Genomic DNA, 17237 nt, shown 5'->3' with positions numbered 1-17237 from the left:
TACTGTTCAGTCATGATGATGAAAAAAAAATGCTGTGCTGGGATAACTTGGAAAACTTGCGTTAGGAATGTGACATATGACAGCGCCTCATGGCATGTGAGCATGGAAAGATAGAAGACTACCCGTGTGAAGCAGAAAGGCCAGAGTGGAAAACAGCCTGTTTCACTTACAGTATAGCCTGTCAGCCCTGTGCTGCTATCACCACTGCCATGTTGTTTCAGCTTATTTGGAAATATTAAGAAAACAGCCCCGTGACACTAGCTACATCATTTTGTATGCATACGTTGAGTTATACTGTAGAGGTCAGCTTCAGGTCAGAGGAATTCCCTCTCTCTGGTACCATCATTTGCTTACTTTTCTTTCCACAACTCTTTGCCAAAGCACATCTTTCTTTCCACTCAGGGGCCGAGAAAACATTTACCCACATGCTCGAGTGTTTAAGGTGAGAGAGTTGGGAGAAAAAAGAAAAAACTAGCAGTGGTTACAGCAGAGAGAGAAAGCTCGCCAAATGTTTCGATGATGCCACTGGGAGCCTTTATAATGCTCGGCATTGTTTCTCTGACCATTTCTGTGGCAACCTTTCAAACAAACTTTAACTCATACAAGGACAGACAGGCTTTCATAGCATTATAAGCTAGTTGACTCTGCAAGATTGGCACTTAGAGAAAATATTCCCACATGCTCTGCGGCAATATTTGGAACGCCGTTATGTCATCGACAGGAAAAAACCTCACGAAGCTTCAACAAATTCCCTCTTTTAGGCTGTAGGAGCAAAAACATGACCACAGTAAACATACTGTCCACCATGAATGGTGCAGTCAGTGTTTCAGAAATGTGATTCACCTAACAGCACGGAATCCTCCCCCCAAGCTTTCACTCAAAGATATTATTTATATAATCCAGGATTTACAGACAGGCACACAAACATAGGCCTTTCACATCACAGGAGCAAAGATGAGCAAAACACTATTTGTTATGATGGTAGGCCGTGGGCTACTTAAGAGTCAGTCATAAAGTTAACACCTCATTCCGACAGCACCGTCCATGTCATAATAGTTGAAACAACAAAGCCAACAACAAACCATGGTACAGTCACTATCAACAAAACTGCAGTCAAAGAACAAGGGTGCTACTTCTGGAAGCTTTCTGATTTCAGTCTGTAGCCCTCCAACAGTGTGACTACCATTGAAGACTGAATACTATGGTCCTGAGGTTTCAAAATGAGGAGGTCGTAAGCTAACATCACGTTTCTCCCCGACTGCCTAAAATGCACCCATGAAAGTTTGGATGCAACATTGCACCTCAAATGCAGTCTTCAGACCCAGCCCATGCTGAATCAGTCTGAGCTGTGCACTGTCAGATCGACCGACGCTGACATTACTTACATGTGTGGTGAGACCTCGTAGAAGTTGACCCCACGGTATCGCTCCATGTGGTTCTTGGTATAGATCTCCAGGTCTTTGTAGGGGTTAACCGACACCAGCACTGAACCAATGTATGTCTAAGGAAAAGGAAACGTGAGGTCACATTACATGAAAATGATGGACTTTTACTACTACCACTTTGTTAGTAGGATCCTGAGTGTGTATTGTGTGATGAGAATCACACCATAGCTTTATCAGGGACACATGGACATCTTAACTGCATGTCTTACCCTGGGCAAGCATGCCCAGGGTAAGACATATGCCCACTCACATAGATAAGGTTCTCTTTGAAGCGTTTGCGTAGGTTCTCTATGAAGGCTGCCTCACTGGTGTAGTTCTCCAGCAGGACAAAGTCCTGCACGCCCACCCGGTCTCTGGCTGTCAGGGCCGACTCCATCATAGCCCGCACCCCGTCACTAGCCACCACCTACAGGAGCAGAGAAAAAGGGAGGAGGTGTGGTTAGTGAATGAACATACCGAAACAGAGTAACACTTTATAAACCACAATCTGCCAGTCCCACGCAAGGAGAAACAGAAACTCTACAGCACGCAAGCATGATCCATCTTCATTAGGGGAGGACTGAGGGGACTGAAGGGAAGCAGCAACCAAAAACACGAGGTAGAGCAGCACCAAGACACAATGACATTCCTCCTGAAACTCAAACGTGTTGCATCCAAAAGATTGTGTTTGTTTTATGGAAGTGCCGAATACTGCAGCATGCTGGCTGGCCTTGAAGCCACTCATTGTGGCTCCATTTACTGAAGCAAATAAAACTCTTCATTCAGTAGTCTTTGATGTTTTCCTTGTACAACGGGGCTTGGCCTTCTGTGGTGTGCTGGCTAATCTTACTCACATTCAACAGATATTTATAGCTCACTGCTTATTATTAGAGATCCACTAACAATTTGTCATATTTCTAAAAGGTCTGATTTGCTGGTATGAATTTTGTTCAAATTCAGTTTTATGACACATTTTAAATAGTTATTAACTTCCACATTTTCTCTATATTGACAGCAGATTACAAGTCCTGCTAACACTCCCACTTGAATCTCAAAATGAGATGTTCCAGGTTACTGTGCAGATCTAAAAAAATAAAACAAAACAAGAAGCACTGGGAGAGCGCACACCTTCACCGAGCCAGCTCACTCTCTGGGCAACGATTTACTTTGAAGCGGAGAGTATCGCATTTTCTATATATTGACTTTTGCACTTTTTAAAAGGTACTTTAAGAAATCTGCAGTGCAGTAAAAACAAGTGTGGGCTTTCATTATTTGCCCATTTTAATATACCCGACATCATTCTGAGTATGGCTATACCACATGTGTAACAATCAGGTCAGCGTTTATCACATTAGTTTCAATGTTTAGTAATGAATATCAAGTAAGATGTTTTTAAACACAAGTTAATCCTGTTATCCAAATAATAAGTATCTCTATATAGCATTACTGTCACGTAGACCTTAATCTATTGGTCTTGCAGGAGAATATAACAAGACATTTTAAATCTTTATACAGTACCTTCTATACCTTACACAGCACAGTTGTAAGAATCAGTTTCTAAGTTATAAGGCCTTTTGTTATTAGGTTGACCTAGTGGATGCAAGTTGGTGGATGCAAGCTAAATTTTAATGGATTGTTAACACGACCCAACTCTCCACCCATAAAAAGTTTTATTCACAACTTTTCAAGCTATGGTGTTTACAGACAAAATGACACTCAAGCAAACACAAACAAAAAAAGGACCTCCATGGCAGAGGTAATAAAAAAAAAAAAAAGATTGCAGTACTGCAGTCTCTGACATTTCTGGTCTCTGATTAGCTCTCCAAAACAAACGAAGGAGTTATTATGTCAATTAATCCTTAATCTAACATCTATTTTATGATTGATTTATTGTTTATTCCACAAAAAGTAAAATCAAAATCAAGTGAATCAGTTTTTAAGTGTGACGTCTAAATATACGGGTTTTTTTTGTGAAACAGTCAAAAATTATGTTTAAAAACATAATAATAATAATAATAATAATAATAATAATAATAATAATAATAATAATAATAATACAACATAAAGAGCAGCAAACATGTGGAAACAGGTGCAGAATTCTAACCATTACAACCTCTAGGAGAAAATCCCAAGCCCCCCTCACAGCTTGAAGCCTACAGCAGAAAACATTCAGGCCGATGCTGAGAAACACTGTTTGAAGTTTACAAGCCACTCACAGACCTCCAATTTATTCCAACACATGCTGCAAAACACAACCAAGTGTCTGCTTGTACATCATCCAGAACTTCCTGTAGAAAAGCTTCAAAGAGCTTCAACTACCCCTAAAGAATTAGAGAGAACGCCAGGAGCAGGGCTGTACAAAGTTATCACTCTAACCAAAGTGGGCAAAGTCACACCCAGGTTTCACATATTCAAAAACACGGAGGCTAACTTAAGAGTCAGACCTGAATTTAAATTGAACACTTACATGTTTAAGTTCATCAACGCCTTTGACCAGGAAGCCATTTTCTAAAATAGATGTTTGAGTTTTGCGCATAAGATTGCGAAAGTTACTGAGATCCATGTTTACGGAGTCGGACTGAAGCAAACTCTGAATAACTTCTTTCTTAGGGCAGAGGCAAAGGTGGCCAGTGCAAACGCAATGAGAGAACACACACACACACACACACACACACACACACACACACACACACACACACACACACACACACACACACAGTACAGCAGGTGTTGTTGTTGTGTTATGTAGCACAGCAGTCTTCAGCCCCCAGGAGATCACAAAGAAGAACTGGAGACAGATAGGGAAGCTGAGGGTGGAGGGAGGAGAGGATATATTAATTAGTGCTAGGTGAGACCAGAGGGAAAAACACAGAGGAGAGAAACAAAACGAGGAGAGAGGAGATGAGAAATGCGAGGTTATGACTCCAGTCCTTCTCCATCACTCCATTTAAACTGTGAGGGAAAGTTAGCAATCCTCCCTGAAATTCCACACATTTCAACAACTCATTAAATCACTGCAGCACACACGCACACAGAGTTTGAATTTCACACAAGTATGCATTAATATGTTTGATCCCTGCTTTCAAAGCAGAGTGGTAATGTCCCAGGAGCTTCAGTCATGGGATGCTGGTGTGGACCTTGTTCCAAGTCTGTAAACACAAAAGTAGCACCACGCAGGTTTCTATAAATTAATAACATTAGCGAGCATTGCCCGTTATGTGTATGCTCTTTAACTTGAAACCTGTTGGTTGGGGTGGGATTTGACTCTGCCCCTTAAGTTGAGAATAAACTTAGGACTGGTTGGTCTTGATTTGGGATTTTAATGTTTGTTATGATCTAAGATGTCTTGCTGTTAGACTAACTGGTCTTCATTTTGAAGTCTAATTTTGAGTCAAAACTTGAGAGGTGAAACTTGACGCTTATGGAAAAGCAATGTAGTACACGTAATCTAATCATGTTATACATGGCAGTTAACAAATATCTCTAAATTGGATATGTATCTCTTTTCCTTCCCTTCCTACATGCTTAAACACATCCATTTTCATTTGAATATTTCCCTCACTGTTGTTGTTCTGTCGGCATCTTTTCTCCACTCTTGAGGTTTGATTTGCCTTAAAGCTGCATTTACTATAGTGAGACACAAAGACACAAACGCTAAAGTGAACGTGATGCTTTTATTAATTTGATAGTGGGAGTTACTTGCCCTAAAATGTCCACGGGGATTTAACAAAATAGTTTTTCTTAATAATTATTAAACTAAAGGAGACGGGCAAGCTTCTATCAACTTTGAAAGAAAAGAAACACAAAAAAGGTGATCATCAAACAAAAGTGAAAGTTAAAGGCCAAATCGCCAAAAATATCCTCGTCTCCACAAAGCAGGAGTGTACACACTCCAGCCTAATTGTTGAGTAGAAACATCTGTACAGAAGAGCAGGACCTTAGATATTAGGACACACCCATACAGGCAAACATCAGAGCAGGTCTGGCTATATTATCCAATAGTAATGGTACACTCAGGATTTGTGGAAGTGAATCGGCTATAACGGCCTGCCTCGTAGACTTTGTGAAAGGCTGTGAGGATAAAGTGCAGTGGTGCTTCACTTAATTAAGGATATTAAAAAGGAACAAGTTAAATATAGTGGATCGTCTAAACTGAGCAAAGTTAAACCTTACGCACTTTTCTCATGTCTGAATGTGATGGTGTCCTGCGACTTTACTTGTGCTTGCCAATATGACAAAGTGCATCCATTTGATCTGATTTACACAACACTTTAATTTTCTTTGCAGAAGGTAAAGTCCATTAATGGATCAAGAATTCATGATTCCAGGACAGGTCATGTGACTCCGGCCTACACCTCTGGGTATCATTGTGATTTATTGACACAACCATGTGTACATATGTGACCTTGTGAGTGTGGTAACTGGAACCTATACATCCCTGAGCTCTGGTGACCTATTGTTTGACACATGTGTTCAAAAAACAAAGAAACTGCAGCTGGGAGTGTGTGAGTGTGCATATATACTGTGGCATTCTCTGTTGTCAGTCATTGCTGAGTTGTTTTATGCTGCACTTCCCACCTGTAACGTCAAATAAGCGTGGTACTTTGAGTTCTCAGTTTGGGTTTTCTGGTAAAAAATAAAACTGTCTGATTGCTGTTATGATGAACAATTAACTTCTTAGTTTTCTTCATCCAAACACACTGCTGTTACTACAGCTGGAGACAAACTTCCTGCTTGGAGGATTTTTCCTGGGAAAGACTCAGCAGGCAGCGGGTGTTCAGACCAAACACAGGGGAATATTCCATGTGGGAATGGCTTAAATCACTGTTAAGAGCAGCAGTACTGACATTCATTTACATTAAAGGAGCCATGTTTCATTACAACAGCGTCCAATAATTGTGATGCCTGGGACAGAAACCAGAGCCTTATTTCCTCACCTCTCCCCTCCTCTTCCTCCTCTATACATCGTCACCTCTCATTCACTTTCTGTCCTTGTTTTGGTCTCCCGTCCTCTCTCTCCATTACTTCATTGTTTCGCAACGCTTCATTCACTGTTTGGCTTTCCTGCTGCCGGGTAATGCTCCACACCGGACCTCCACCCGGTCTCAGGAACACACCAACTACGTGCCAACCCAGTTCCTACATGTCGTCATGTTTTCCAGAGCCTTTGCTGCAAAACAAGGTAGCCTGGAGCCAGGTTAGCAGGAGGGAACCTGGAGAGGTGCACCACTCTGCCAAGATGGTGCACCTCTGGTTGTTTGGCACTGCTGGTTGGCTGGTCCACTGCTTCGGTGCAGACTTCATTATCTGAATATCTATTGGACGTTTGGTATAGACACTTAATACTTTCTGATGATACATTTTCCTTTTGTGATCCTGTTACTCTTACTCCAGCACCACCCCACAATGACACTGACATTTCAAGTATTCACCTGTTAGTGAGTTTCCATAAACAGACTGACATTAATGCTATCTATTAATATATTTCTTGAACTATTAAACTTTTGCTATTATTACTACACATAGCATGTGCACCACTTACTTGATTTAAGGTAATCTACCTACAAGTATATTTTTAAAGCCATCCATATTGATACAGGTACAGTTTAATGTTCCGGGCCATAGCTGCTTGGACCTCTTAATTTGAATCCCAGTTCACCTACCAGTTTATGCTCTACTTTTCTAGTTTCTAGGTCACTTGGCACAAATTGGTATATCTGAGGGTTGTGGCAGGAAAGTCATCTGTTGTAAAAACAATCTGTGCCAAACTCAATATGCAGGTATATCCACAGTGGCAACACCTTCCAAATAAGCGAGTGGTGTAAAGACGTGTTTGTGTCTTTGCATTGAATGGATGCACCTTTCTAACCAAGCTTGCTGGTATTATCTGACAGGACAAAGCTCCACCCTGTTGTCCCAATATGGTCACTTCAGGCTTAAATACAAACCAATAAGCTAATGTAGCTGCAAAAGGCATGATAAGGAAACAAATGGGTAAAACCATATTGGCTACACCCATCTTTTATATACAGTCTATGATGTGTGTGGACTGTCATAAACAAAACAAACAAAAAAAATTCTGGATGACTCAATTAAAAGGAACCTTCCACTGTTTGAGTAACGCAGGTGTCGAACAGAATGGCCAAATCCAAGCAGCAGAGGCCCAGATCCACACTTCTTTGGTAACAATTCAGGGTCAAATTCATAAGCCTACATTCCCATAATGCACTCAAATGGCCTCTTTCATTCAAAATTAATACTTTAATACATTTGGAAACAGTGTTTTGTCAAGCTGAGATGAGTAAACTGGACTACTTGAGTAGGTTTCAGTGGAGCAACCCCTTAAAGATTTGAATTAAGACAAAATATAAAGTTTTCATTTTGCAAGAACATGCCTTATTTCTTATATTAGATGACATCACTTACATGCAAAAATAGCTTTTACATGTAAAACAGAATAACTACACCATTCCTCACCGACACGTGTTAAAGGTATGCGTGTGATGTCTTTCTAATGTTTTTCATTCACAGAGCTACTAAACAAATCAGGATCAAAACACTTAAGCCAAATGGAGTCGAATATTTTCACATGCAAAAGATTCAGGTTAAATATGCAAAAAGAAGAAAGGGATAATAGAGGAGTGTAGCCGTCACTTCTGTTAGAGTAAAAAAACATCCGACTTGTGTTTTACATGATTTGTCGAAAGTTCTACAATGACAACCAAATGAGTGAGGCTCGGTGTGGTTCTGATGGAGTTTGCTACACACAGTTTATTTTGCCCTTTCCTACATTTTTACAGTATGAATCAGCTTTCTGGCACACATAGCCCATCTGTCCTTATCTGCTCTGCACTTGCTGCTGGAAACACGAGGGGCATGAAGTGAAGAAGTACTCATTCACCTTTGTGTCAAAGGTGGTCGTGGATGTTGCTCTTGTTAAATCCTAGCAAGCCGTAATGATGCCATATACAACATCAGTGGCCAGGCAAGTTTTTTGGGATAACTGGCAGAGTACCGTCACAGTATCAACCAGACCAATGAGCCAGCTTGTAGGTAAAATAAGAGACGGAAAGGGATGGGACTAACTGAACTTTCAAAATAAGAGCGAGAGGACTTTCCACTGCACTAGCCAACAGATCGTAAGAATGAAATTAAAACACAGGTACATTTTTCAGGCTTATTCTTTCACTGTAATTTGAAGATGTGGATATAAACCAAGGGGAGGTGAGGTAGACCCTGTGTCAACACAAGCCTGTGCAGGTAAAACTCAAAACAACATTTCCCCACTGCTCACCTGTAAAGGCTCCAAGCTTATTAAAGTTTTGATTGCTATCACCATGGTGACGCCTGCAGGCTTGTCAGGGCTCTTTTTTAAATTTCCATTTAAGAGACAGTGAGTGAGATCAGAGAGCAGTCAGACAGGTGTAGCAGGCTAGTGACAGTCTACTGCAGGTTGCTAAAATGAAGCTGCCCACCTGATGATATGTGGGCCAAAGCACAAGTCCAGAGCATTTTTTTCTTTGCTACTCTGCATAACACTTTCTGTCATACTCATGTCACATCTTCCAAACCCATTACTATTAGCTCCAGTTATGGCTTTCCACAGCTCTCCATGACCTTTGATCTTTCCGGAGCAGGCAGAGACCCAGTGTAAGGACAACATTTTCCACTTAATTCTCTATTTTCTACCATTTTGTGACCAAGTTACAAACTTATTCCTGTGTAGGCTGCAGTACTGCTGTGCAGCACTGCTAAAAAAATTAAAGTTGAAGTTTGTGTTTCATGTAGAGTTAAAGAAAGCATATGTTCTCATGTCATATCCAAAGAAGAAACTCAAATACCCAAAACTAATTACACAAGACCTCTCACATTAATTCATTTGGGTTCCTGATTCTTCCTCTGTAAATTAAACTAGGCACATACGGTCCTCTCCTGCTTGGAGGTTAACCCTGAAACTCTGCATATCAACTTTAACCTCCTAAGACCCGAACTCTTCCATGGCATGCATTTTTAATTTATCTTTGATATTTGGGCTGATTGGGACCTAATGAATGTAAAAATAAAGAATTACCAGATTTTTTTTTTTTTACCTAATTTTTGTTTCTAAGAAAAATGAGAGCCACATATGAGCATATTTGTTTAAAATTTCGATAGAACAATAGCAGTATAATGTCCTCGTAAGTGGATATCAGGCCCTTGTAGAGCAAAATTGAGTATTTTGGTCTAAATAACCCAAAATGTCCACATATGTGGACGCCAGGTCCTAGGAGGTTAAAGTTCCTTTTGTCATGATTTACAACCCATCGGTCAGTCAGTGTATGACAATGAGGTAATTCTAACTTACTATATTACAGCGATCCTCCATTGAGAAACAGCTCAGGTTTTAAGCCATTAGATTTGCAATTCAGAATCTTTCTGAAGCAAGTGAGACCAGTCCTACATAAACCATTTCTTGAACTAAGATCAGATGCACTGCAGGCAACAATGATTGTGTCAGGAATCTCTGAGTGCATTGCACTATCCTGACATCTAATTGTACACACGGTGCTATAACAGAGAAGGCTGGAGAAATGCACAAATCTTTATAGAGGTATATGCCTAAATACAGCAGTTCCCTTAAAAACTTAGTGTCAGCTCATTCTATAACTCAGAGAAGATCCACCACATTGTACAGACAAGGTACTTCAGCGTCATTCATTAACATGTTACCTCATAGTTTCAATGAAGCAAAAGAATGCCACCCGGCCACACAACACCACCATGCGAGAGCCTCGCCCTGGGGCAGTGCAAACACACAAACAATGCTAAGGACACACCTTTACCGATATCAAATAGACCTGACGTGGATATGACAAATACAGAGTTGAGATGTGAGAGGATGCAGATCAACGAGGAGAAACAGAGAGAGCATGAAGTCTGCAAAAGAACTGTCCTACCTCATTGCTGAGGGATTTCGCTCTCACCTGTGTCCTTCAAGTTCACACTAGGGCTGCCACGATTTGTCGACTAGTCACGATTACGTCGATTATCAAAATCGTCGACGACTGATTTAATAGTCGACGCGTCGTTTGAAGCTTTGTAAGATCACAAAAGACGCAGGAATAAGTGGCAGGATTTAAGAGTGTAATAACGGACTGAAACAGAAGATGGCAGCATTGCATGTACAAGGATGTCAGCTACAGTTAAACCCCGAAGAAGAAGAAGAAGAAGCAGCTGTGTCCCAGAATTCATAGCGCGGCCCAGCGCAGTTTCCAGCAATGGCGGCAGCTAGTTAGTTTTAATGTTACTCTTATTATTCTTTCTGGGTCACAAAATAAACGTTTAACATATTTTCAGGCGAGAATGTAGCTGTGTAAACCTCAAATATCTGCTCAGTTTATCAGGACACCACATATTTTCAAAAGCGCTCCGACGTTTTCGGAGACATCTGTTACCCACTAGCTCGTTAGCGAGCCGGGGGCTAGGCTCACTAGCGCTGTGAGAACACCGGACTCCCCGCAAATCGTTTTCAAACCCACCACCGTCTTTCGCTACTCAGGTTAAATATATATGAGTCACTTAGATAACTTAAAATGTTATTGTTTGGCTTTTTTTTTAGTATTTTATTTGTTCCTGAGTAAATCAGTTTGTCTGAGATTAAAATTATAGTTTTTACACAGCTGAATAAACGTCAAGCAGACAACTGATTATCAGAAGTGTGAGATGCTCCAGAATATACTCCAGTGTCCTGTTATATTTTAGATAGCAAGGAGTTTATTAAACTTCACCGAAACAATCTGCAAATTTCATTAAAATTTAATAAACTATCATCTTGTCTTTATTTTTAGTTAGCACAGACCTTAAACACTTAAAGCTGTAAGCTAATGATAGTTATATAAGAGCAGATGCTGCTGGTGCAATAAGCTGTAGTTTTACGTCCAATGGATGATGATCTGATTAGTCGACTAATCGCAAAAATAATCGGTGACTAGTCGACTATCAAAATAATCGTTTGTGGCAGCCCTAGTTCACACTATTACCCAAGCCAAAGCTAGTCCCCAAAAACTTCCACACTAACTTCATCTGACCACAATGAAATCTAACAGCCTTTAATGCAGATCTACATGTCAAAACATCGCCACTTCTCAGGCAAGAAAAAACAAAACAAAACATTTTCAGAGAACTTTTTTCAGGATGAAGGATGTGTCCCTTACCAGAGGTCTGTACTTCATTGCTCCTGCACTGCTCTCGACTGGTTGTGGACAGGGTGTCCCCCCCCCTCCGCAATCCTTTTTCTCACCACTCCAATACGAATGTGGGCTCCAGCGCCGCGTCACAACCACTATTTAGCTGAGAGTTTGTTTTTAGAAGCTCTCCCCTCCATTCTGAGAGCCAGCTGCCATAGCTTCTCCTCTTACTGCTGCTCGCACACGCTTGACGCACACCTCATTCTGTCCTCTCTCACTCGCCACTCATTTGTACACTTTTCTTCTCCCCCCTCCCCTTCAGAAGAAACAGTCTCTGTGCTGGGTGACACACAACACCCCACATTTGCTCCCTCTCTATGTACTTTTTTGTCCCGGTCACTTTCTCTGTAATCCACTACATACTATTACTTGTTTGGTCTTTCTCCATTAAAAACAAGAGAGCCCACACACACACACACACACACACACACACACACACACACACACACACACACACACACCTGGCCCGAACCACCCCTGGAGAGAAAAAAGGATCCGAAAGGAAAAATGTGTCCTGCTGCCAAATGGGTAAGAAGTGTTTGTGTGCATCAGAGCAAAATACTGTAAACTCTTTAGTAGTAACTGCCCATAAATAATTATCTAGTTGAGCTTCCTATTCCTTCCCCCTCCTCCCGTCTTTTCTCATCCTTCACTTCCTGCTGTCCTCCACTCTCAGATTTACAGGCCGGAATGGAAACCAGACAGACTGCCAGAAATATGGCTCCTGACCCCCACTGCATCAAGCTGACACACACACACACACACACACACACACACACACACACACACACACACACACACACACACACACACTTACCATCATTAGCCCAATGTCATTATAGGCTGGGTGATTACTTCAGACCAGAGCTGTGCGTTTGTGTAGGTGTGTGTAGGTGTGTGTGTGTATACACACATACACACACCTACAGATCAAAGGCCTCAGCAGTTTAATGCATCTGCTTGTTAACACTAACAACAACTGACACGTTACAAGCAGCAGGCGTGTGTTGCTGAGAACAAGTTTCCACTGCACTCACTGGACTCAGAAACGAATACTGGACAGTTTGAAGGTCAAAAAAGATGTGAGTTTTCAATTACAGCCTAACAGATACAGAATTTTTGAGGCCGATACTGATTTTCCCAAAGTAAAAAAATCCCTGTTTGTATATACATTTATGTCCCCACAGTATGTTAGAGTTATAACGTAAAGAAAAAAAATGATGGCGGTCCTAATGACTCTCCAACACAGTCGGCTCAGCTGTATGCTCCTCTGCTGCACACAGTGCTGAAGAACCGAGGTCTGCAATCTGTTATTTAAAAAAAAACAATTACATGTTTGCAGAACAAATCCCTTGACACATTATATTTTATATATATTAGGGGTGCAACGATATTCGTATCGATATTGAACCGTTCGATACAGTGCTTTCGGTTCAGTACGCATATGTATCGAACAATACAACATTTGTAATTTATTTTATCAACTTTCCTTCTGACGATGCTGTCTGTGTGGAGCGCTCAGTGAATCTGCGTTCGACTACTCCGCCTAGGCTGCACTGTCGAGCGCAGATCCACTGAGCGCTCCACACAGACAACATAGTCAGAAGGAAGAGCGCAGGGCAAGCTAGCAAGACAGAAGTTAAGCTCTCCTTGCAACATGTCAAATTGAACCTCCCCCACCCTCATTCAGATCTGGCGTTTGGAATTATTTTGGTTTTCATGTGACGTATGACCCTGAAGGTAAGCGCATCATGGACTAAAGTAAAACAGTATGTTGGATGTGCCACGCAATGCTCAATTACATGGGTGGGAGCTAGTGTGTTAGCGCAGTTAGCTCGTTAACGTGTTGGCCGTCCAGCCCAATGCACGGGGCTATCAGGGCTAGCTCGTTAACGGAGATTTGCCGTAGGGCTGCTCGATTATGGCAAAAATGATAATCACGATTATTTTCACTGAAATTGAGATCTCGATTATTTGACAATATTTATTTAACCCTTTAAGACCTACTATAGAACCAAGTCCGCCAGAGCTTTTTTTTTTTTTTTTTTTACATGTTGTAGTGCCATTTATGGGAGCATTTCAAGTTGCTATACAACTGTTATAGCCCATATTTTAATAATATGTATGCATTAAGTCCATAGTAACTACATTAATTGCAAAAAAGTGCAATAAACTACAAAAAAAATTTTAAAATCGTTTTTGTTTGTTTTTTTACATATATTACTTGGAGAAATTTAAGAGGTTTATCCCTCAAAACTTTAAATACAAAAAAGTTGCAAAAAATAGTTTACAACAACAGGAAATTTATTTTGAGTGTGTTCATAGTTTTATTTTGGAGATACACCAATTTTTATATATTGCAGGAAAAACGAAAAAAACAATCCTATGATGCAAAAACAGCAGGTGCATCAAAATAAACTATTTCCAGCAGTGCAATTCGAGTTCCAAGCATCCCAGAAACTATTCAGAAAAGTCAAACATGACCAGTATAGGCTTTTAAGGCATCGAATTTCCCAGAGGAACCCACCCGAGGGATTAATAAAGTTCTATCTTATCTTATCTTACAAGTAAAAAACTACATTTCCGCGAAAATGACGTCACTTCCGGTTTCGGACAGGAAATGGCGGATATGTGATAGTTCGCGCTGACGTCTGTTTCACTGTGGGAAGTGTTACGAACAGCTGATCGGATCAGCGAAGCGTGTTTCTGGAATATTATGTTTTTGTTCCTGCAAGCGCTTTTTATGCAATTTTTGCAAAGCTTTATGTGGAAGGAAACCGTGACCGAGGACAAGCTGATTGCATCAGATGTAAGTACAACTCCTCCGGTTTATTGCGCTAGCTTACACAGTCCAGGTTCTACAGGGATTTAAAAATAGTTACACAAAACGGAGCGTGCTGCTCTGACCGGCTTTAAAGGGTTAACAATGACTTTAAAAAATAATATAAAATAGTGTGCAACACCACTGAAGTTTTTTTTTTTTTACCTCTCTTTTCAACCAACAGCAGTCACTCTCCTCTCCAAATAACTTCTGCTTAGCTTTCCGAGCTTCCCTCGGGTCCTCTTAATCAGCGGTCTCCAACCTCTTTTGCGCCACGGACGGTTTATGCCCGACAATATTTTTACGGACCGGCCTTTAAGGTGTCGCGGATAAACGAGGGAGGGGCTAATAATCGGCTCACTCATTTTTAATGATCGTTGAAAGCCCAGATCGTAATCGTGATTAAAATTCGATTAATTGAGCAGCCCTAATTTGCCGTGTTGTGACGTTAAGGTCATTTTAACGAGGTTAACCTGAAAGCACTAGTGGGAACACAACGAATATGACTGCACATTTACGCCGACATGATTCTCCTTTTGGGGACCTGATATGTTTAATATGCTGCTGAGAATATAGCCCAGAAGAAGCGGATAGTATAGCTTTTATTTTGGAAAGAGCCATTTCTCTGTAATAAACTCTCTTTTCCAAAGATGAGTGATTCCTCAATCAGATACAGGGCTCGCAATATCGCTAGCTCGAAGTCCTGGGGCTAGCGATTTTTTCAGTCGGGCTACCAAAATCTATCTCTGCCCTGCCCATCGGCCTATCGTAGGAAGGAAAAATATACGTCAATGCTTTTGCATTCTTTCGGAAATGTAGCTGGGTAATTATGTCATTGGCATCGGTGAGCCACTGTCAATATGTGACATATTGCTATCGCGTTTGAATTTGCGCTTGTTTTTTTGCTTTCACTTTGCAATCGCGCGAACTGTGTATAGAGAGCGACAGTACTGATTGGTGAGTGATGATAATTTGCGCACCAATTCCTCTGACATCGTCTTATTAATTGTTAGCTTACTATGCAAACATGACAAGTGAAATCTCCCGCAGCTTAAACATGTGAGATGTTTAAGACATGTTGATCGCGCAGAGAATCGCTGAGCTTATGTGAGTGCGTGTGTAAAAGCAGCAGGATTTATATTTGACTACGATGACCTGGATGACTGAGAACCTTCACAGACAGATATATATTTTAGTTCTGCTGAGCCAAATAAGACAGGTCAGGGTGAAGAAGTGACAGCCAAAGAAAAGCTTACCACAAAACGGAGAAGTTATGACAAATCAGACTATAAGGCAAAAAGAAAGTGCAGCTTTATGGTTTCATGGACAAAAGAATTTCTGTGGCTGCAATATGACGAGCTAAATAACCAGGGCTGCACATAAGTGGTCCGCAGGTGCGCATTCGCTGTCAAAATAAAAAACACGCACAAGGGTTAGGGTTAAATTTAAAAACTGTACTTTTGAGTTAAAATATATATTTATAATTTTAATAAATGACAAATTAAAAAGGCATGAACATTTTTTTTGTATCGAAAAAATATTGAACCGTGACACCAAAGTATCGAACCAAACCGTGAATTTTGTGTATCGTTGCACCCCTAATATATATATATATATATATATATATATATATATATATATATATATATATATATATATAAAAACTGTTAAGTGATTGGTAGCGTGAGGGGTCTAACCAGCACGTCTTATCAAAGAGTACTCCAGTGATAAAAGTAGAAAAAACAGAATACTTCTTGCATATACTTGCTGTCTTTCAGACCGCCCTCTACTGGTCACCTCCATTTAATTTACATTCAACTAGTAGGTTCTCTGCAAATGCAGGCTTTAAACAAATGCTTAGGTAGTAGTGTCTGTGTCAGAAATTACACAATGCACACTTCATCTGATGCCTCTCTCACTCTCCCCCTCCCTCTTGCTTCATTGCCAGTATAATCAAAGCCTGTACTGCAGGAATCTGAGTAATGTTTTCCAGACGTGGTCCTTCGCTCTCTTACTAGTGTAAGAACACAGCAGACAGTCGGCAGGACACAGGCACCGATGTGACAGAAGATGCCAAATATCTGGATGGATTTACTCATCTTACTCCTAAGCTCTAATGTTTGTGGTTCACATTTTCTTTTGGCAAGTGCTGGGAGAGTAGAGGTGTGCGCCTCTGCTTGTGTGTGTGCTTCTGCAGGCTCATGCTGAGGCAGCATATTTAGAAGGAGCTGGAAGGAGGAGGGGCTGTATCTCACCACCAGTGTCTTGCTCAGCTGTCACACATTTAACTCTTCGCCATCCAAACCATTTTCCCCACTTCACTTGAAGTTCTAGTTAAGTGGACCCTGCATGGCCCGGCGGAGGATTCGTAAACACCAAAAGCCGGGGACAAAAATATGCACTTCACAGAATGTTATCAGTGCAGCAGATGGGACGTACTGCCTGACAATAGCATCCTGCTCTCACTACATCACCACCATATCCAGGCTGTCCTTTATGGCTCTGGAGCTATAAATGATGTGGTATAAAAGCACTATGAAGAACATAAAGCCATGGAGACAATACAAACAGTGTGTTATACCTGCTATTGGGCTACTCAGTTACAGCCTCTGTGCCCATCACAACTGTAATTGCCACCAGCATATAGCATAAGGCCATCATTTGATATTTTTTTACTTTACAGCACTGTAGTCATACCGTCCAGCTCTCATGTCACCGGTTACAGTTAATCATTACAGGGTTATTCAATAAAAGCATGTATTTATC

The 17237-nt window shown here is 40.9% G+C and overlaps 1 protein-coding gene across 3 annotated transcripts in view; it reads right to left on the bottom strand.

Moving 5' to 3' along the window:
• LOC146653491 (unconventional myosin-Ic-like) overlaps positions 1-17237 on the bottom strand; it is a 59296-nt gene that overhangs the window by 19122 nt on the left and 22937 nt on the right. For 2 of the 3 annotated variants that reach the window (XM_085381059.1, XM_085381061.1), the window contains 2 exons: positions 1696-1851; positions 1386-1501 (listed from right to left, as the gene is read on the bottom strand). In XM_085381059.1, coding sequence (XP_085237185.1) covers positions 1386-1501; positions 1696-1851 — 272 coding nt within the window. Of the gene's footprint in view, positions 1-1385; positions 1502-1695; positions 1852-11617; positions 11843-17237 lie in introns of those variants that run through there. The other variant, XM_085381060.1, reaches the window with a different exon arrangement.

Source organism: Rhamphochromis longiceps, linkage group LG14 (assembly GCF_057381845.1).
Source record: "Rhamphochromis longiceps isolate RC_006_pf linkage group LG14, R_longiceps_female_GT1.1, whole genome shotgun sequence".
Classification (NCBI taxonomy): domain Eukaryota; kingdom Metazoa; phylum Chordata; class Actinopteri; order Cichliformes; family Cichlidae; genus Rhamphochromis; species Rhamphochromis longiceps.
Note: the sequence above shows the minus strand (reverse complement) of the source record. Positions and strands in the feature narration are given on the sequence as shown.